General features: G+C 38.6%; 1 protein-coding gene across 1 annotated transcript in view; it reads left to right on the forward strand.

Annotated features, from left to right (window-relative positions):
• Positions 1-545: 545 nt before the first annotated feature.
• LOC306706709 (guanine nucleotide exchange factor VAV3-like) overlaps positions 546-22,257 on the forward strand; it is a gene marked incomplete at its 5' end in the record, with an annotated part of 40,967 nt that continues 19,255 nt past the window's right edge. Inside the window, 15 exons of the mRNA XM_079173873.1 lie at positions 546-749; positions 4,203-4,319; positions 9,042-9,100; positions 9,617-9,682; positions 10,313-10,430; positions 11,232-11,324; positions 11,726-11,794; positions 11,891-11,994; positions 12,626-12,725; positions 13,064-13,159; positions 16,258-16,326; positions 17,104-17,190; positions 17,829-17,914; positions 18,111-18,243; positions 20,542-20,651. Coding sequence (XP_079029999.1) covers positions 546-749; positions 4,203-4,319; positions 9,042-9,100; positions 9,617-9,682; positions 10,313-10,430; positions 11,232-11,324; positions 11,726-11,794; positions 11,891-11,994; positions 12,626-12,725; positions 13,064-13,159; positions 16,258-16,326; positions 17,104-17,190; positions 17,829-17,914; positions 18,111-18,243; positions 20,542-20,651 — 1,511 coding nt within the window. The remainder of the gene's footprint in view (positions 750-4,202; positions 4,320-9,041; positions 9,101-9,616; positions 9,683-10,312; positions 10,431-11,231; positions 11,325-11,725; positions 11,795-11,890; positions 11,995-12,625; positions 12,726-13,063; positions 13,160-16,257; positions 16,327-17,103; positions 17,191-17,828; positions 17,915-18,110; positions 18,244-20,541; positions 20,652-22,257) is intronic.

The following is a 22,257-nucleotide window of genomic DNA, read 5'->3' on the forward strand; positions in this document are numbered from 1 at the left end:
AATAATAATTAGTTTGAGCCACATAGATACAATGAAACCAACATTAATACACCAATGTGAAATGTTTTAATTGCTGCCAAGAGCTGGAGGAGCTTCGTACATAAAGTTTAAAAACTGTATCAAGACATGCACATTTTAACCTTGAAATCGGGTTCACTTTTGCATAAAAATCAAACGTGGAAATAATCTGCGTTGATTAAACACCGTCTGTAATGTCTAAAAAAACATTAGAAGTTTCACAAAGACCGGGTTCTACAGGGCTTGTTTCACTGACGACTCATTTCAGAAGTAAGGGGAAATACAACATTTATTCTACGACCACCTCTGTGGAAATATCACAGAAGAAGGAAGCGGGAAGTTCACGCAGCCGGAGAGGGTTGGCAGCCCACCACATGCAGCGCTCTTAAACTGCTGCAGCTCTCCGCGTCCTCCAGAGGCGATGCTGGAGGTCGGAGAGACGAGCGGACGGCGCTGAGCGCAGCTATCATGCCGCGCGCAGGCTTAAAAGAGGGACAAAGTTTTTCCATTCGACATTAACGACAAACATGGAGTACTGGAGGCAATGTGCGATGTGGCTGATCAGCTGCAACGTGCTGCCCGCTAACCACCGGGTGATCGCGGACACGGCGCAGGTGTTCGACCTGGCGCAAACCCTGCGGGACGGGGTGCTGCTTTGCCAACTGCTGAACAACTTGAGACCTCACACGATCAACCTGAAGGAGATCAATCTCAGGCCGCAGATGTCACAGGTAGACTGATCGTTTCTGCGCAGCTCTCGAAACAAACTTGTGGTCGTAACGTGTGCAGACAGAGGAGCTGCAAAACTGCTGTGGAATCCAAATTAGGGTCGCCAGACATTAATGGGAGTTAAGAGCGTGCCATAACAGCAAAACGGTGTGTTGGATTGTGTGTTAGATGTCAATTTTAGGTGTTTTTTACTTAACAATTAGGCGCTCCAGAAACAATTTAGCGCGTTAGTGGAAGAAACCGTATCAATGTCAATACTGCTTTTAAACACTGACTGTAAAAGGAGTTGTGTATGAAGTATAGGCAACACAAGAGAGAATACAAATTGAAATAAGGGATCTTAGGGATAAGATGAGTAGGTGATAAGAAAAAAAGCAGGTCCACATAAGGTCTGTAAACACACCACCATTTAAAAAAAAGTAAAATCTATGCATATCATTTTTAGTTTTGTCAATACACCTGCAGGCAACAGCACATGTTGGCATAAAGAAACCTTATTCAAGGGTTCTTAAAAGTTTGATGTGGTATGTGAGGTGAGTTTTCCCTTTAGGTTACTCTATCAAAATAGTGAGGATTTTCAGCATAAAGGAAAGCTTTTTGATCATATCTGTCACACCCACATTATAGTTTCAAGTCCAGAATTTGGGAACATAGAGCCATCCAAACTGACATTTGGACCCGTCTGTGACAATTAGTCCAAAGTGAGTCATTGTGTATACCCTTTTGCTTATATGTCCTTTTAAAACATCTTAACTTCAAGCTTTTTTGATTTACTGAGGTAGCGCTATATGTCCCTTAGCCTGTAAAACCCAAAGGGGATGATCCAATGCTTGACCTCTCCTTACCCACGATTCTTCATTCTGTCACAGGAGAGGCCTGATAAAATCCTGGCTTTGATCCACCCATTTGTTAGGGAACTTTTATGTGTGCAGCAGCTCATAGTTTGCTTGCATCTGAGATTGGAGCCATGTGTAGTTAGCTATTAGGAGACTTTGTGATTTCTTACACTTATTAACAAAAGCTCAAAACGAGGTATATCTCTATGTTGTCTCAGTGGTTGAAAATAGGTTTAATAAAACAAACAAATGTAATCTTAATGTGGTAATAAAACACATTTTACTTGATATAATTGAAACGGATGTTTGAAGAAACTCTCAACTCACTAATAATCCTTTTGTAATATGTTACTATCAGAACAAGACTTCCTGTGCAACGACATTCAGGCAAGATTGCAGGTGATTAGATCTTCATCAGGTCTTCTTAAATGATACATATGACACACGTATCCTCTAGACAGACTCTGAACACTCTCCAACATCTTGCCGTCTTAATAAGGTCAAAGGACCCATTAGTAAAAAAAAAACATCATATGAAGCACACACACCCAAAAGTTTAGTGGACTTCACATGAATAGTTTCTGAGAGATTAAAGAGAAGAGAAAATTTGTTTCGGTTGTTGTTCTACATTTATTTATCGCCACAGACTTTGATTTTACCATCCTGCCATGAATAAATTGAGAAATCGAGCCAAACTGACCGATTGTCCTTCGAAAATCTTTGCTTCTGTAATAAATAACAGCCAGTTCCCGAGCAGGGTATTTTATCGTGCTTATAAACTGCATTGCTGTGTATGCGCTCTGTCAGTGCACATCCACTCTTTTATCTTCTTGCTTGTAAAAGCAAAACCAGGGCATAATGTGGGGAACAATGAATAGCCAAAGCCTGCAGCTGTAGGCCATCTGAATATGTTCGAGAAAGGCATGTGTGTCAGTGGGCTCCAGATTTGAAATGGCCCTTTCTTTGTACCCTGCTGACCTACGATCTTGGAAATAGAAACAAAGGCATCAAGGTAGTGGACTAGAGGAGAGAGTGCAGTGTACTGTAGTGAAAACATAGAGTGTGACAGTAAAATCTTATGTATACAATTGAAATAATTTGGCTCTCAATGTCATCTCTGCTTTTGTTGTTCATTCTTTCGAAAAATGGGAAAAAAAGGGAATATTCAAAGAAAATCTTTCAAGTGAGACTTTCGCATCAGACAAATCAGTGCTGCTAAACATCAATGTATATGAGCGCAAGATAATAAATAATGTTATAAATAACAAAATAAAAGCTTGATAGTGCATTATCAAATCAACAGGATCAAGTTCCCAACTAAAAACAGTATCAATCCACCCTACATTAACCCCCCTTCAATCTATATAAACATACCGTGCCAAGGAAGACCTGCACTTTTATTGTGTGTGTGTGTGTGTGTCTGTAAAGCCAAGGGTGCTGAGTTTATTCTCAAAGTAGAAAGTGAATATGTACCAGGGGCTGTGACTGTAATCAGGAGTGGTGCAAAGCCATCATGTTCATGCACTTCCTCTGCAGACACACAATGCCCCAGGGGGGCGGTGGAGTGATTACAGGCGTCTCCACGATGAGCTGCTGTGATAAAAAGGAGCCTATCGAGTCTCAAGAATCAACTCTGACTCTTGTTTAGTCATCACTTAATAATGTGCAAAAGGGAAAAATGATGTCGGTGCAGTTGTTTACTGTTTGAACGCTTTACTGGGTGTTTTCTTTCCAGAAGCATCTGTACAGCATTTGTCCCTCGCTTGAACCCGTAGCCATAAGCACATTTTCTTTATGATTGTTCTTTGACTCCATTTTTCCCACAGAGACACACATCCTATTAGGAAGTGACACCGAAAGAGCACATGTTTTGTGGTTTCATCTTGGCACTGTAGAACGTTATGTTTTCACTTTCAGTTTGCTGTATGTTGTTCACCTTCACTTTTAATAAGACAGCTTCAAGTTCTCTGTCCCGCATTATAGTGTTGATGTCGGTTTATTAAGGTTAAACAGACTTAAATGGTTGCTTCTTTTAAATGACATGAGGCACGTAAGTTTTATGCTTATTTGTGATGCTGAAGGCATTAAACATATTTAAGACATTAAACAGCAATGTCTCTTTCCAGAAACAATTGCGCTGTTACTCTGGTTAATCCATAGGCCATGCGATCAAAAGTTCAGCAGTTTAAAGGGACTTTTGGAAAAAATACTCTCTATGAAAACGGATGGGGGACACTGTTTCTGTGAAGAAATGCCAATTATACAAAGTATTATTGCAGCGCGGTGAGCATTGAGAAATCATGAGACATGGGTTTTATTGGTTCTTTAATTTTGCATCTGTTTCAGGTGCCTCACATTCTCATTAACAGCAAAAAGAAAAAAATGTAGTGTGTGAAAACGAAAACTATCTGCATGGCTAGGTACAACTAAAATATGTTTTTTCTTTACTCATTTTTCATGGTTTGGAGGGACTGACCCATAGAAGTTATTCCTAGAGTTATGACCAATCCAATGGATATTTTAAGATGATTCTAGCAAATAGAAGAAGGTCCACATTTCAGTAAGTGCTATACAGAGACAAGGCATACTAAATGATGTGTCCATTTTTGCCCTTTACAGTTCCTGTGCTTGAAGAACATTCGTACATTCCTGACTTCTTGCTTTGAGGTGTTTGGGATGAAGAAAAATGACTTATTTGAAGCCTTCGACCTCTTTGATGTTCGAGACTTTGGAAAGGTAACACCCTCATCCATGTTTTCACATATGGTGATATTCTTCAACATTGCACATATTTCTTCTGGTCTTTTCTGTTCTCTTTCCCTTGCAATGATTAAGGAAAGTATTCAAGCTTTTCCGGATATAACACTTGACTTTTACAAGCTGTTTTACAGGGAAAAGAGTTTGAGGGAGCACATTGGCTCTCTGCCTAATAAATAGTTCATTTTAATGTTCTTCTACATTGTTCAGATGTTTTAGTTTGAAACAATAGGACTATTGTGTTAAAATTGTGTTAAAAACTAGCAAATTATCATTGTATTGCCAAAACTCTTCTTGCATAAATCACATAATGGTGTCTGAAAATATAATGCTGTGTGAAAAAACTGCTCAGATACATCAAAAGAAACAATTTCTTATCATATTACATCAAATCCTGGTTCTGCAGCTGCAGTTATTCAGTAGCGATAAAAAAAAATGTATCTAATTTATTACATTTTTTACTACAAATAATTTTAACAAGTGACCTGTCATCATTTGCAATCTACATCTGAAGATTGTAGAAAATGGAAGCATGGCGTGTGTTTCAATGTGTGTCCACCCATCGCCTGGACTTCGTTTTATTGCCGCGTTATTGTGGGAGCTGGTTTCAGAGAGTGTAAACAGTGTTACCGGGTCAGTGGGTTTGTAGTGCGCTCCTCCTAGCTACTCAGTGGTCTCTCGCAGCAGAGAAGCCTGATTTAACTGAAGAAAGCACACTCACTCTGAACCAGCCTTATTGCCTCATTTCCTTGGTTCAGTGCATTCGGTGCATAACTGTGCCTCGGAGCTGTATGAGTTGCCTGAGCATCTTATCTATGTTATCTATGGGGAAATATAGTATGAATGTATTTTCTTTGTATTAATCTGTACTGAATATTATTAATAATTCAGTACATCTGATAAAAGAGATCTATGCAGTGATACACTATATTTATTATATCTAAAATAGAGAACATTAAGTCTGTAAAAGTGTTATTATCATTACAAAAAGCTTCATCTGGGTAAACTACAACCCCTTATGTACAATATTTTCTTCTTATAAATGTAATTATTTTGTCAGCGCAGATATTTCATCTATTTTTAATAATTTATACCCTATCGCAGGTGGTTTGAGAACTCCGGGTTAGCACATTTTAATTAAAATAATAATAATAATACAGGCAAAAGGGTTAGGAGTCCTTTAGTCAGGCATATTATACATGATTAAAATGCTTAATTTAGTGCAGAGAATAGACAGGGGTCATTGATGCTCTCTATAAGTGTGAGGCATTGCATATTTAGCTTTGCGTGCAGTTTCACCACACAGACTCTTTTCTTTCAGTTCAGTGTGTTGTGCTCTACAGAAGCTCCCAGTTAATCTGGCTGCTGATAATCCCGCATGGGAGGTGCTGCCTGCAAATATGTACAGCACATACAAGCTGGGCTGCATAATCTCAGTCATGTTCAAGAGTTGTCCCATCAAGCTTCCGGAGGGGGAAGATCGTGTCGCAACATTAACTTGTTATTAGTTAAAAAAATACGGGTGTCTGCAGGTTCGGCGATTGGGTTGGATCGGCTCCAGGAAGGGTTGTACAGCCGAACGAGAAATCCTCAATCTCTTCCCTATTTTCCAGAAAACATCCAAAAGAGAACATCTCAAATCTCAGCCAGTCTAATCCACCCGGGTTGAGGTGTGCCAACTCTGCCCGTAGACTGAGCATTAGTCCACTGAATATCTAATGAGAGCTCTCTAACCTACATTCCTCTGCTAAGTTACTACTGGCTTACAGTAGTACACTAACAGCCACGCTGACTGCATGCAGCAGCCTGGAGGCCGGAAATGTGTTTATTTCTTTCCTCAAGATAACATGTCAACCTTGACCATAAAAGCCAAATGTTTGCTGTGAATAGAGAATGACATTTTACGTTGAATGGCTGTTTTTTGTTTTCTTCTTGAAGAAAGAGATGCATGCTTTGGTAAATACGGTTAATAGCTCTTTTGTGTAAGATGAAAAAAGAGTGATACCACTCTCATGCCTGTACACATGTTACTGGCAGAGGGGCGATCATCTTAGTTTAGATTAAAGACTGGAAAAAGGGGGAAACAGATGTCTGAAAGTAACAAAATCCAAATATCCTCTGAAGCTCACTAATTACTGCTGAGTTTTTGTGCGGATTGAACAAACACCTTCAATTTGTGCTTAAATGAGACCCTTTGAGATTTACCTGTAGTTTATTGTTAATATGTGTGAGTACTATTTGTATAATTTAGCTAAAACATAACCATCAGGCATACACATTTGATTAATGACACGATGTTTCAACTTTACCTACATGTGCTTCATGGTGCTCTGGGGATTTAAGACACACTTTGTAAACAGGCCACACTTTTAACTATCATCAAACACTTCAGCTGTGAGAACAACTTGTTTTTAAGATTAACATAAATTCTTCCTTTTGCAAAAATGCCACAGAAATCAAATTGATCATGTCCTTTGTGAGACCTTTCGGACCAGAGTGTGTTTCAGGTAGTTGTGGAAAAATGATACACAAGTAAATATTAATATTTCATATATTTCAAATAAGTGAAATCATCTCACTTAAAAGGCAGATTTCTTTTTTTTTATTGCAGGAAAGTTCCGACTATCATGAAAAACTAGTGAAGATGCAGAGCATTTTTTTTTTTAAAGCTGGTCTCTAATACTACAAACATAGTAGTGACTTTCAAGTCACCAGCACACCTGGGTTTAGCCAAAGCCACAGCCATCGCTCACACAGGAAGAGGAGATGACTGCAGATAGACAGGCTGTTCTAGTTAACCTCTTTCACTAGAAGAGAGTCATTTGCAGCATTGTTACTTGGAACTTCTTCATTCCAACTAAAGAAATGACTACGTTTGTCTGGGCATGATTTGGAGATAGAGCTATGAAATTATGAAATTAGTTTTTTTTTTAAATAAACACTGTCAATGCTATATGTCCCAGCATGTGGTTCATTTGTTTGGTCAGTAATGATCTTGTATCTGAGTGGATACATATATGTTCAGTGTGCAAGGACTCTGTTAAAGGAACAAAATTCTAATAATTCTAATAATTATAGCACAGATTCAAATCGGTTCCGCTTACCAGTTTCATTTGTGTTAGCAGACTTCAGGCACAAAAATGTACAACTAATGTACTAATGTACATACACGTTTGTTTTAAAACTGGACTTTTTCCCATGCAAATTGTAATGTGTTTATTTACTTCAAATATGACAAAAATGAAATTGTAATTTTGATCATATTTTATATTGGCTATGGAAGCAGCATGTAGAGGTTTCAGCATATTGGTTTATTGGTGTAGTTATGTAGTAGCCTTGTTCCGGTACAGATGTGCAGATCAGACTTCTTACTTCTATCTCATACACAAACACCCCCCACCACAAACACACAACCATACAAACACACAACAGTAAGATGCAAGTTTGAGTTTGAGGAAGCATGATCATTTCCTGCAGACCATGTGTGTCTTTCCCTGCCTCTCTGTCTGCTGTCCGTCTCATTTCAATTTTATTTATTGGCATAATAATTATATTATGATAATAATGATATAACCAATATGAATAATAATAATACAGTTTTGCCAACCAGATTGTACTTGTACTGTAAGAGAAAAAGACAACAAATCACATTAGGATATAACACATAGGCTACAAACACCAATTTCTCCAATGCTGAGAAATTAAGCCAATGCAGAAATGCCCAAAACTGCTGTTCCACTTGAACAGCAGTGGCCACTTGATGTTGGCTCCAAAAGAGAGTCAATCCCCATAGACCCCACTTGTCAAAATGCCCATCTTTACAGCATTTGACATGTTTACAGCCTGGCACAAAACATGTTTTTGGTCTCTATAGCTAACATCGCTGTTCTACAACTGTAAGGGGGATGACTTTTTATATAACTTACCCGTTTACATTATATTAAGGCTTAAAGTTCTGCATAATTGAGAGCACGGCCACTTTAAGTGACAGGTGGGGTGCTGTATCAGGTCGCTAGCTGCTAGTTGTCACTCTGCTTCGCCGTCTGGGCCTCAGTTCCATCGATGATGCACATTTTTGACTCGTTACTGCCAAGATGGCGTCGGGCGGAGGGGAGCCAACCAGTTAGAGCTTCATAGAGGCTCTTCAGATACCTGTGGGTGACGTCATGGAGATTACCTCCATATTTTATGCTATTACGTACACGCATTACAAACGTTGCTATATAACGTTGAAGTCTCACTTAAGTTTTCACTATAATTTGCTCTGACATATTTTTGCTGCTACCGTGGCTTGCATTCTTGCTAATCGAGTTAATTTGATAAAATAATGAGTTGTTGGTAGCTTGTTGCGCAACCATATAAATGTTGTTGCGCACACAATAGCTACCACAAACTGTACCATCACTGCATTTGAAAAATCTATTTTTGGGGAATATTTTATGCCTTTGTCAGATAGTATTCGTAGAGAGATGAAATGAGATGCAGTGAGGTTGCTACCTGTTGAGATGCTGCTGGAGTGCTTATAACATTGATGTATAAAGAGATTAATTTGAGGTGTATTTATTACACTAACTCCTGATGACATGATACTAGCATAGCATTCTCTGTCTGCCCCTCTCCCGCTCTCTCTTTGTGCCTGTATCTCTCTGAGCCATTCAAAAAGGTATTTTAACACACCTTTTGTTTTTGTTTTTTTACCAGGTTATGGACACACTATCCAAGCTCTCCTACACAGCAATTGCACAGCAAGGAGTAATCAAGTAAGTTACCCAACATTAAAAAAACGAACAAAAAAAACAGTCACTTGACATTTCATAAAGTTATCCTCGGTGTGCTTTTTGTCAGCAATGTTTCTTTAAAAAAATGAGTATACCCTCAGAGACAGAAAAGACATAAATGAGGATGTTGTTTATCAGCCTGTGACTTTTCTTTTGCATTTTGTGGAATTGTTTTAACGTTCTATGTATTCTTTTATATTATTTTGGCATCTATAATTCTTTTTCGGCATCCACTGAATGTGATAATGGGCGAGTTACAGATTTCTATCTAAATAAAATTTGGTTTGTAGCCCCAATAAGACTTGTCCAAACTAGTTGTTACCAATTTGTGTCCTTTTCTGCTGTACAAAAGCATATTAGAATTGTTCTGGATATTTGAAAACACTTGAATACATCAAAAGTTAGTTTCCTGCCCAAAGCAACTCATTGATAATATTTTCTTCATATTGATTTTTCTGTTTAACACTGACCCTCACACTGCTTTGCTGTCATTTTCAGGCCATTTCCAACAGAGGAAAGCCTCAAAGACGAGGACATTTACAATAATCTGGAAGACTTGATTGAGTATGTATGAGGCTCCTCTCTGCGGGGCCATTACTGGTGTTGATAGAACATGATTATTTCGCTCTGTAGCAGAACCAGCTCTGCTCGTTATCCATGCTCTCCAGGGGTCTGGACACCCACATGTTTTGGTAAAAGGCTTGGCTCCGTTTCTCTGTTACTGTCAGAGGGAACGAATGAGTAATGCTGCATGTTTTTGCTGAGTTCTTGCATACCACCCACATCAATCACATTTGATTGACAGCTAGAGACGAATAAGGCAATCAAATATGAGTAAAACAGGTCCAGTATTTGTATTATTTTCATGTCACATTCAAGTTATATTCAGAGCATGTTTTCTTTGAATTGTGCATTATGTCTCTCATTATCTAATACATGCGGTGATTAAGATGAGTTAATGCATATGATGAAAAGAACAGCCCATGATAGAAAACTATTTCTAATCACATATACACTTTACAGAAAGTGTGTTGCCTTTTGTTTATATCTGTGTAAATGTATTTTTGGTTTTAACATTGCATTTAAGACGATATTGTTTCAATTATTCACAAATTGTTGCCCCATAGCTTTCACAATGTAGTAAGTTATTTGTTAATGTGTGTGTCTGTGTGTGTGTGTCTGTGTGTCTGATAGTGAGAATGCCCCTGATGATGATGACGACTTGTATGCAGCGGTCTACGGGCTGGAAGAAGACTCCGCAGATGGAGAGATCTATGAAGACCTCATGAGGAATGAGCAGCATCCGCCCTTGGTACCGCAATGAGTCACGCTCACACACACACACACGCTCACACACACACGCTCACACACACACGCTAACACACACACACACACACTCACACACCTACACAGGCTTCAGGGGAACTATAACCTACAATGTCACATTTCAACTTCTCACCTTGTACAATTGTGTGAATGAAATCCTCTTCTGTACTCAACATCAGGATATCTTTAAGTACGGAGACTCATAACTGAAATAAAAGTACCAATGCATTAATGTAAAAAATACTCGGTAACAATTTAATTTAATTTAATAATAATAACTTTTATATAGCACCTTTTTTATATAGCACCTTTATATAGCACCTTTACAAAAACAGTTCACAATGTGCTTTGTGATGTGTTGAATTAATGAGTTAACACTTACTCAACCAATTCACAGCTCCAGCTACACATGTTTACACAGGTAAGCAACAATAAGTCTATTGTTTGACAAAAAATAGACGAAATGCAAACCAGAGGGAAATTCTTCCCATTCCCTGATTTGTGTTAAAAATTATTATTATTACAATTATTATTATCGCCTGTACCTGCAGAAGTGGAACTCAGCGGGGATCTCAGAGTTATTATTGCCGTGTTTGATGCACACAGGAGGAAGTGTGCGCATGCTGCTTTAAAAATACTGTTGTCTATAAATAATTAGTGGTGATGTAATCTGAATACAGATGTTGAATTTGAGCATTCTGACTGCATATTCTCCAGTGTCTGCAGATAAACAAAAGGAAAGATAGTAAAGTTTAGGCAACATTTTCTAAGGTGTGCGTCTTTCTAGAAGCAGGCAGAGGTGGACGTCCGGAGCTGCTGTCTCACAGAGATCAAACAGACGGAGGAGAAATACACAGAGACCCTGGAGTCCATCGAGAAGGTTCATACGTAAACATCCTACTGTTCTATAGCGCACCGAGATCACATGTTGTTCCATGAAAAACACATGGTTTTCTTTGTTTTAAATTCATAAATCTGTGGGGAAAAAATAAATCGGCAAACTAGTTTTTCAATGTAATTTTAAAAGGGGCATATCTGGAAAGTCCCAGTTATAATCTTCATCTTAAATTGCACTGCTATGGCCCTGTTATCTGACTATCTAATGAGATGTCTGTTATTTGTTTCTGTATATGTGCACCATATATGTGCACTGTTATTATTATTATTATTATGACAATTTCAAATGGTTCACCGGTTCCAGTTGAAACATCAGTTAGTGAAAGAATCTGAGGAGAGGCGCTGCTATGTTTCATTCAGGTGTTCAATTGTTTCTGTCTCCAGTATTTCCTGAACCCTCTCAGGAAATTTTTCTCTGCGGCTGAAATCGACAAAGTTTTTGTCAACATTCCAGTAAGTCCCACAAGTTTCCCTTCTCGTCACATGACATGGAAATGAAATGTTCATATCCAGGTACTGATGTTTTTTTTTTTTCTCTCTCTAATGCAGGACCTGGTTAAAGTTCACAAGAACCTGATGGTCGACGTGCAGGACTCCATCTTAAACAAAAATGCCTTAAATCTCTACCAGATTTTCATCAGCTACAAAGAGAGGTATTCATGAAAACATCCATCTACATTTATTGTTAGGTTGCAAGGAAAGTATGTAAGTTGCAACTGCAGTGGCATCTCCCTAAATGTACTTTCCTTTTTGTGGAGTTATGTCTCAGTGTACAGGTTCACTATATCACTGTACTTTCCTCCTACAATTCTCTGTCAATACATTGGAATACATTGTCTTGCAATACTACGACAGACGTGACAATGTCAGTTGTGCATCCATCCTGCTGCACACCGGCTGTTAGCCCTTTGTCAGTTATACGTTTGAATTATATGACAAGAATGAACATGTTGCTATGTGTGTGTTTTTAAAAGTCTCAGATCTTATGCGGTTTTCTCTATTCCAGTTCTCTATCAATTTCAGGGTCAAACTGAAAGTACTACAAATTCTCTTCTCTTCATATCATGATGTAATCTAGATGACTGTCTTGCAACAGGTTCTTTATCAGAGAATCCCTTGATACCATCTTTATCACGAGCAACATGATTGCAACATATTACGAGTTACGCTTTCTAATTTTGAGTAAGCACAGTTTCGCTCACTGGCTCTCTACACACACTGGCTGTACTTTTTCTCCAAATCACCACTCATCAATGGCTCCCCTGTCTTTCCTCTGCATTGTAGACTGCTCATTTATGGGATATACTGCAGTCAGGTGGAGATCGCCATTGCTGTGTTAGACCTCATTTGCAAAGAGAAAGAGGATGTCCGTCTAAAGCTCGAGGTGAGACACCTGAATAACCCACATGTACACACACCACATTGTACAGAGATCATGTTTGCCAGCGGCTCCTAGTGTTAATTCTGTGCACTACACATACATTACATTACATGTTTTATTGCATTATGTATCTTGTTCTATCCAGCTTTAAGAAACTTGAAAAACTTTAACAGAATAAGATACAGAATAAGATACAAACATATTCCATACCCAATTTCACATGACAACAATGAACACTGTTTTGTCTCTTGGTTGACCCGTTCCAGTAACACCCAAGTCATCCGGATAGTGACGCATCATCGCTCATGCTGTTATAAATATGTGTCTTGTGTTTGTTGCAGGAGTGCTCAAAGAGAGCCAACAATGGGAAGTTTACTCTGAGGGACCTGCTGGTTGTCCCGATGCAGAGAGTCCTCAAGTACCACCTACTTCTTCAGGTAGGGAGGTCTCCACTAATAAAGTAAGAGTGTCTGAGAGTCTGCTCAGGGTTTAAAGGAAACCAGTTTATTTCAGAGATCGTTGTGTTAATCACGGAAATTTGTTTTATTTCACAAAAGCAGTATTAAGAAATCCAGTATAACAGAAAAAGCGAGGCTTGAACTAGTCTAGTCAGTGTATCCTGGCTTTATACTTTTCACGTTGGCCAAGCCAGGTTGAGGAGGTGCAACTAGATTAAACCAGATTCAAGTTGAGCCAGAATTTAGTTATTCGGATACATGTGCCCTTCACAGCTTTCTTGAAAGTCACAGATTTTATGCTAAACTGGGCAACAGCTACTAAAGGAAGATTTCAAAGACGCAAATAATACGTAAAAAAGGAAATCAGGCAGACAATAGTGGACTGTCTGAACGCGTAAGTAGCCTGAAAATATACATTTACTAACCGTATATATACATAAATAAATATATCTAAATAACAATGATTAATACATTTTGTTGCTTACATGACATGACATGCTTACAGTGTGCATTAAAATGATCATACTTTTCTTTCTGATTTCCTCAGTGCTTTTCTCTTTAGCTACATATCTAGGTCCTGCACTTTATTTTATATTTGATTTTCATCTCTGCCGATTCTTTTTATTTTTGAGTGTGCGCAGTACGTCTGACAGTATGTGAATTCTGTTAAACATAACAACAGTAACGATGACTATGACATGAATAATTATAAAAAGGATAATGTTCACAATGTTAAAATCATAAGAGTACTTAACTGAATGACAATATGTACCTGTGGTATTTAATGCAGTCTAATAAGGCAAAATACATACATAGGAACATGGAATAACTGTAAAAAACACAATGAGCTTGGCAGTGATTCTGGTCTGGAGCAGACTAGCTGCACATAAGATATATCTTCATGGTAACGTATGTGCCACTGACTCTGCCCTGGCCCTTTTTTAATGGATTTGCTGAATCTTGAGTGCTTGTTTTCAGCAGTCCACCCTATTTTTTTAACATTATTATTACTATTATTGCTACATCTAATGCTTTTAATTTGCAGCTCCACTGGAACATTTGGGCCTTAATGCCTTACTCCAGGACACCACAACAGTAGTTGTTGAGGCAAGAATAAACATCAACATGAGCCAAATTGTACCTGTTATTGTTGAAGGCATTCAAACTTGCAGCCTTCTCTAAGGATATCACATACATGGTAATTTTACCTCAAGTTTTACTCCTCTGAGATTGACCTCTGGCAGGTTTTGTCAACGTTTTTCTCAGTTGATTCGAAGCGTATGATGTCCTTCTTTCAGTAGAGAAGTGGCCACTTGAGGGCGACATTCTCCACAACTTCGCCACTCTTCACAACTTCTCAGCAGATTCTCAATGCAAAAAAAGAGAAAGAAAGACAAGTCATTTAGGTGTTGCATTTACTCTTCTTATGTCACACCTCTCAAAGAAAGTACAGTGAATAAAGAAAGCAAAATGCGTTCAATCTGTCTCGATACATTTGAGCTTACAGAATTTTCTTCAAACACGTGCCTTTTAAAAGGGAAGACGTCTGTCACCTGATTGTGAAATACATTCACACGTGAAATTATCATTACATGACTTATTGACTAAACATGATTATATCTATGTCTTGCAGTGTGGTTGCACTCTTGCTTCCTGTAGAAATCAGACATGCAGCTTTTCAAAATCCCCCCAAATTTCATTACCCACTGATAACTGTGTGACACCGTCTCCCGTGGTTCGTCTGAATCAGAGGTCAGACCATAGCTGGCAGGGCAGATGAGGACAACGGCTTGAGAGCTGTTTTAAATTGTTGTGGAGGGTAAAGGCCTCTGTGGTAAATGGTGGTGATCCTGGTGTTCTCAGCCACCCCGAGGAGAGACTTTGGGAAGTGGGTAAAAAGATAGAAAGGGAAGAAGAAAGGGTGAAATGAAGGGAGACTGGATAATGCTCAGCAAGTGAGCAGCACTGTAGAGGAATAATTCACCTCTTCAATTCAACCTTTGATTTGAGATATCATGTATATAATATACATATTGATGTCATTTGTTTAAGTCTTGATGATGTCATTCTCTGCTACAGTGTTGACAGCATGCCATTAACAGCAAGCATCTGTCTAGAATCCCAACAAAATAAAATGAAGCAATATACTGTCTGAAAAATGGTGGAACTGGTGCCACACGTAGGAAAAATAAACTGCCACAGCATTATGTTGTGATACGTAATTATGCACGCTGCGAAAATGTCCCACTCTGGACTAGTATAAGTTTATTTCGTCTCATGTCTTCATGGCTGTTTGACTGGTGTTTTGACAGTAATAACACCGAAGTCGTCACCAGGAGATTTCCCATTGCCTCCGTGCAAGTTACACTGCCACCAATAACGGCTATGTGTTGATTAATAAAACAGACATGTGTGTGAAGGAGTATTCCCGATCCTTTCCTTGAATGTAAAAGTAGCAAAACCAATCTGGGAAAAACATCACAAGTGTTTCACTATTATATATCGCATGGTTGGATTATTATTACTGCTGATCCACAAATGTGTAAGCAGCACTTTCATGTTGTAGCTGGTTGAGGTGGAGCCAATTTTACGTACTGATCATACGTATGCAAGTTAAATCTTTACTTGTAAAGTAAGTATAGCTGTCAAATAATGTAGTGAGGCAGAGGTACACTGTTTTCCTCTGAGACGTAGTATAAAGGAGCATAAAATGTAAATACTCGGGTAAAGTACTTCATATTTATACTTACTTATTTGCTATACTTGAGTAAATGTGTTTCATTCCAGTGCCTCCATTCTGATGTGCAGCTTTTTGAACGATCTGTCTCTGTCTTTTAAGCTTCACCTTTTATGGTATTAATTGAAGCACATTTGTCAACATTCAGCTAAAAATCTCCCTCATGCCCTCAAATAATTTAATAAAATGACTTGTTTTGTTATGAAAACTACATGGTAGCATAAAAGTAATCAAATTGAAATTAAATCAATCACCCAACGACTCGTGCTAAATATGCTTGAGTGTGAGTTTTGTGTGTGAACACGGTCTATCCTTTTTCCTTTTTGTCCTCCTCTAACAGGAACTAGTCAAACACACTCACGATGCTGCTGACAAGAGCAACCTGAAGATTGCTCTCGATGCCATGAAAGTAAGTGCAGTGCTTATGGTAAATGCTCTGTAATCATTGTGATTTCAGCTTGTTTCCAATAGCAGGAGGATTTAGTGGAAACAGTCTGTCTCCCATTCAACGATCAACTTTTATTAGATGACAAAAGAAGAAGTCATAAATCTCTCATGGTTTTCTGCTACAAGTGGGTGCGAATTGATTAAACTTACGTCACACTGGTGAGTGCTTCACTTTTGCAGTCCTGTAGGTAACCAGAGTTTGATAGGCCTTGAATGCTTGATTCATACTTAGAATATTTCCACGACGTGCATGCTCAGCTCACAGAAGCACAAAAAAAAACACCCTGCCTGCAACATACATATGCATCAGTTGACATTAACATATATCTGTATGTTAAATCCTCTGCAGTTGCTGAGGTTAGCTTAGCATTAAGATTGGAAACGGAGAAATGGCATCAGCAGTTTGCCTACCAGCACCTCTAAAGCTTAGTAATAAACATGTTATATCTGTTTTTTTAATTTTCTTTTATCTGTACCAAATGGAGTGTTAAAATAGGGTTTTATGTGGTCCACTAGTCACCGTAACTCGTTTTAACAATTTGGTATACTTTATGCTAGCAGTGTCCTGGCTCCACCATGACCAGTCAGATATGGGAGTGGTATTGATCTTCTCATCTAACTCTCAGCAATAAAGCAAATCAGTGTACTTTGGATAAGTGTATTTCCCAAAATGAACAAACTATTCCTTTCAATGTACAGATCAGAATATTGTGTGTTTGTGTGTGTCTGTGTTGCCCAGGACCTGGCTCAGTTTGTCAACGAGGTGAAGAGAGATAATGAGACACTGAGGGAGATCGACCAGTACCAGAGGTCTATTGAAAACCTGGTAAGTGAAAACATTTTTTCTCTCAGCACCTGTTAGTGTACACTTGTTATGGGTGCCAATGAACAGGAAGTCTTTTGGTTTCCTTTTTGATTCAACATTCCCTGGTTCGATCCTCTCAATTATGATTTGTTCCTTTTCTCATAATTTATGATGATAACTATCTTTAGGTTTTAGACTGCCTGGCCTGACAAAAACAGCCATTTCAATATGTCACATTAGGCTTTTTTAGGAATTTTAATGGGCATTTTTCACTATTTTCAGACATTTTAAGGAAAACAATTAATTTAGAAAAATATCAAGCACATTTATTAATAATGAAAAGAATTGTTAGTTGCAGCCCTAAACTAGTTAAAGGAGGTGTTTATAGCAGCAGCATCTCAATAAAGAATTGTTACTGTCATTAACATATTAAGTTAAACAGCTTTTATATTTCTGTGAGAGACTCTAAACATGTGGGTTTCAGTGCAGAACACATTAAGGCTGGAAATGTGTCCAGAGTGACACCTTTTAGCACATTTTAACTATATTACTATATGCATTTGACTTATTAATGCATTTATTTCAAATGCATTTATGTTATACATAATTCATTTTCATTTTAACATATTCATTTTATTCTTCTCTTATTTTACTTTTAGAATCAGCCTCTGATCAGCTATGGTCGACCTAAAGGTGACGGAGAGGTGCGCATGGTCTCCAGTGTTGACAAGAGGAAACAGGACAGGTTGTTCTACTTCAACTTCATTGTCCTTAAAAAGAAATTAGGCTACCAGACAGGAAAAACTCCCACTAAATGTCTGATGAAGGTCACTTTACTGAAACGCAGCTGTTGAATACATTTACCATAATTGTCGACGGTGTGCAAGAGCAAATCTTTATGTTTATATCACTATATAACATGCTGTCTTCTTATTTTAAAGACATATATTTCTTTTTGACGTGGCCGTCATTGTTTGCAAGAGAAGAGGAGACAACTATGAGATGAAGGACATACTTGACCTCAACAACTTCAAGATCACAAACAACCCCACCACCGACAGAGAGGGTAAAAAGGTCAGTTGGCTGCGAAACACGATATACTTCTATACACATAATTACACAGATGCTGCCTTTGTATATTAGTATTTGTGCACTTTACATTTCATTGAATATAAACTCTCTATTCTTCTAGTTTTATGGCTCGTGTCAGTAAACTACACTACTAATGTATGGAAACAATGGTATTCAAAATCTGTTTGTCTGCAGATTTCATTATTAAAATAAATGTTGGATGCTTAAAAACTGTGGGGGTCAGTCACCCCCACAGTTTTTACATTATGCTATTTTCCGCCTTTTGGGAACATTTGCAGGCCGTATCGTGGCGAAGGACACTTGTTGATGTCTTGTTGATGGATGCCCACAGATGGTATCTTCTCACTCTGGTGCTGATTGCTAATGTGAAAATTACAGTTTGCCAGAATGGGATGGCTCTGTGGTGTTGTATCAAAGGGACTCCATTATCATCCTCATTTAGTCTATTGTGCAATCACGATGTGCGTGTTTGGGTGTTGTCTGTCTGTGTGGGACATGTGGTTGGCATTGATTGGTAATTTAACAAGCCTGGTCATGGTTTTGATGTGTTTTGGGGGATTGTGTGTGTCGTTGGCATTATTCAAGGGAGTCTTTATCATTATTTAATCAACAATCTTGTACTAAACATGCAATGACACAAACAGTGTAATTTTGTTTGGATATGTCATTATTTTGATCCCGTCCACCTTCCAACATTTTGCTGCACAAAAGTACACAGACACAGAAAAAAGACAAATATCCACAGACATAGAGATACTGTGTAACTACATTTAAGCTACATTAGCTGGATTCACCTCAACACACACTCACAAAAACGCACACACACCGCAGACGGAGATGCTAATATCAGGTGATGAATGTGTGCAGTCCTCCAAGGCTGCTCATAGCTATATATCATTTTCTGCTAAATGAAACTTCAGAGTGTGAATGTGGTGCCACGGAGCACCCACACAGTCATCAATGATTTAACACTCCGCAGAGCTCTAAAACACTCAGGACCTTGCAGGGCTGGCCAATCACTGCCGGGTAAACCCTACCATTTTTCCTGTTATTAGATATGACACAACAGGCTGGAACCGATTAGGGTGGCAAAAACTGAAAGGTTTGGGAATTGATTGAAAATTATTCCCAAATATGCCCATGGGTAAGGCCTTTAACGTGTTAAGTGTTGCAGTGGTAGTGGATATTTGGTGGCCAGTGGTTGAGGTACGTGCCAGGCTGTGAATGTGTTGCTGAAGAGAAAAGAAGCAAGCAATAGTTATATTCTACACCCAGAATTTTGTAAGATTTATGAAACGCAATAGTTGAGAACTTTTGCAACTTTGGCTTAACATTTTCGATTGTGTTTCAACATTTAGGGTATATTTGGAAAATAAAGATTGAATGGTGTCTTTGGTTCCTGTCCTCACAGTTAAAATCCTCTTTGTAAATGTTTGACTGTACATTTACATTCCCTTACCGGCTAAGGGTTACATTACTTTCACTTTCAAGTTACTGTATTATATTCACAGTAAATGAATGTGAAATCACAGCTGTGCCCTCACAGTAGTTATGACAGTATATCACTGTGATTTAGCAGTGTGCGCCTGTAAAATGACTGTATTTAACTATAACTGATGTCCAGGTCACTGTAATTTAACAGTATGATGTAGAATTACAGCGTAATCTATACTAAACTTTTACTGCTGCTGCTTTAAAGATAAAAAAAACAGCAGCCAAACTCACTCGTGGTTGGTCTGTGAGCCTGCCGTTACCAATTTTGCACCAAGACACATGAAGTAAAGCCAATGATGATTGATGACAGCATTAATGGTGGTACATCAGAACATTGCATCGACCTGCAATTACACGTTTTTCTTGGGTATATTTTCTTTCCTTTCCAGTTTTGTACATATCATTATTTTTTTTCAACAGTCACACCACAAAAAGCATTTAACTCGGTAGGCATCCCCGGTATTTCAAAGAGTATGCCTATTAGGTATCATGCACTGTTTACAGTTAAACCTACAAATACATCTGAACATCCTGCCATGGGTATCTGAGACTTATGAGATAAATGAAACAAACAACAAACTCTAAAAAGATAGACAGTTCAGTTTTTTGCTGTAAAGTAACAATGTAACCACTAAGCGATCGTTCCACCCACCATTTTAAAGTATACATTGTGAGATAATCATGTACATGTAGCCAGGGTAGTTTCCCTTTTATGCAGAAATGTGCATATGCATTCATGACAAAAAGCACTCAGTTTGATTCCTGCCTTCTTCCTGACCTCCACAGTGGTGCTACGGGTTCTACGTGACTCACCAGCAGGGGCACGCAGGCTTTGAGCTCTTTTTTAAGACCAGAGAACTGAAGAAGAAGTGGCTGGATCAGTTTGAAATGGCCATGTAAGTATGCAAACACATGGACACCACAGTCAGGACCGTTTGTAGGCAACGCAGAAGACCAGTGTGTGTGTATCACAGGAAAAACTAACTGTGCACTTGTATGCGCACGTAGGAGAATGGTGTTTAATTGTCTTTGTTTGCATGCATGTTACATCAAGGCCAAGGTAGGTATTGACTCTTTCATGTGCACTGTTTGATCAGGTCTTAGCTGTAATCAAACACACACTGCTGACAAATAGAACGATAACACACACACACACACACACGGTACACACAAACTGTTCCGAAGAGCTGCAGAACTACAAAGAAGTCACTGCCTCGATGGTTCTTCAAATCAGTGCTTTATGGAGGTACATCTCTTTTATTATTTTGTAACAGTGGGAGTTTTTGTTTTGGCAGACATCCTGTCTGTATCCTTTGTTATGTTTATTCAGGAGTATACAATGTTGTTTTGACATTACATGCTGATTGACTGAACAAATGCTTTTGTGTTTGGGGTGGATGTGTATGAAAACAATATTCCTGATATGCATGCTGACTATCCGCTATGGCCATCCCGAATACATGTTCACTTCTCACAGTGCTCTGGATTATACTTGATATATGCACTGTAGCAAAACACTACAGTGTGCAGGGATGTGTAGAGATGTGCTTCTCCTTCTCTAGCTTGAACTGAAAGTAGTCACACATGAGCTCATAAACCCACATGACCACTAGGCCCTTGACATTTGCTCAAAACCTAATGTGAACTTTCCAAAACCTAAAGAAAAAAAGAAACATTTTCCACCCCCTTCTTCTTGAAACAGTTCTTTTTGCACAGATACAGGGTTTTGTGTCTGAAAACAGCTATGTGTGCCTCTGTGCATTGGGTAATGACACCAGAAGGGGTCCATTCAGAAAGTGAAAATTGTACCTGTAAAGAGGATATGGGCTCCTGATGAAGGACTCACTCCTGGGAGCACTCATGGCAGCACTTATGGCTTAGAATGGTGTATTCAACACAAAAGAAATCATGTTTGTGCATGTTCCAGAAAGGCTGCTTATTTCTGCAATGCATGCCCCTCTCACATTTAAACACGCGCAACTCAAAAATGGACCTGCCTGGGCTGATTCAAGCCCTCTTCATTTACAAGTACACATTCACTGGGGGTAAAATTGCTTTCATTTTAGCCAGAAGTAGGAAGGAATGGGCAGGAGGGAAGAAATAAATAAGCTTGTTTTTCACACAACAAATACGTTTTATTCAGTTAGTAAAGAAATGATTGAGAATGTTTTGTATGTTTAAAAAACCCCCCAGACAGACAGAAACACACTGACATTACACCACTTTGGTCTAGACTGAAATATCTCAACAGATTCGGATGTGTTGCCATACAATTTCGTACAGACACTCATGGTCTCCGGAGGATGAATCTTATAGAGTGTGGTGATCCCCTGACTGTTCCTCTAGCTCCACTGTGATGTTGACATTTGGTGGTTTTGATCCCCTGACTTTTCATTTGTCCAATACTTAAACTAATTACATTCCATTTAGCCTCAGCTGTACTTTGTGTTTAGTGATAATTAGACAATGTAAGCATGCTAACACACTAAACTAAGATTGTCT

The sequence above is a fragment of the Pholis gunnellus genome (assembly GCF_910591455.1).
Source record: "Pholis gunnellus genome assembly, chromosome: 14".
In the NCBI taxonomy this organism is placed as follows: Eukaryota; Metazoa; Chordata; class Actinopteri; order Perciformes; family Pholidae; genus Pholis; species Pholis gunnellus.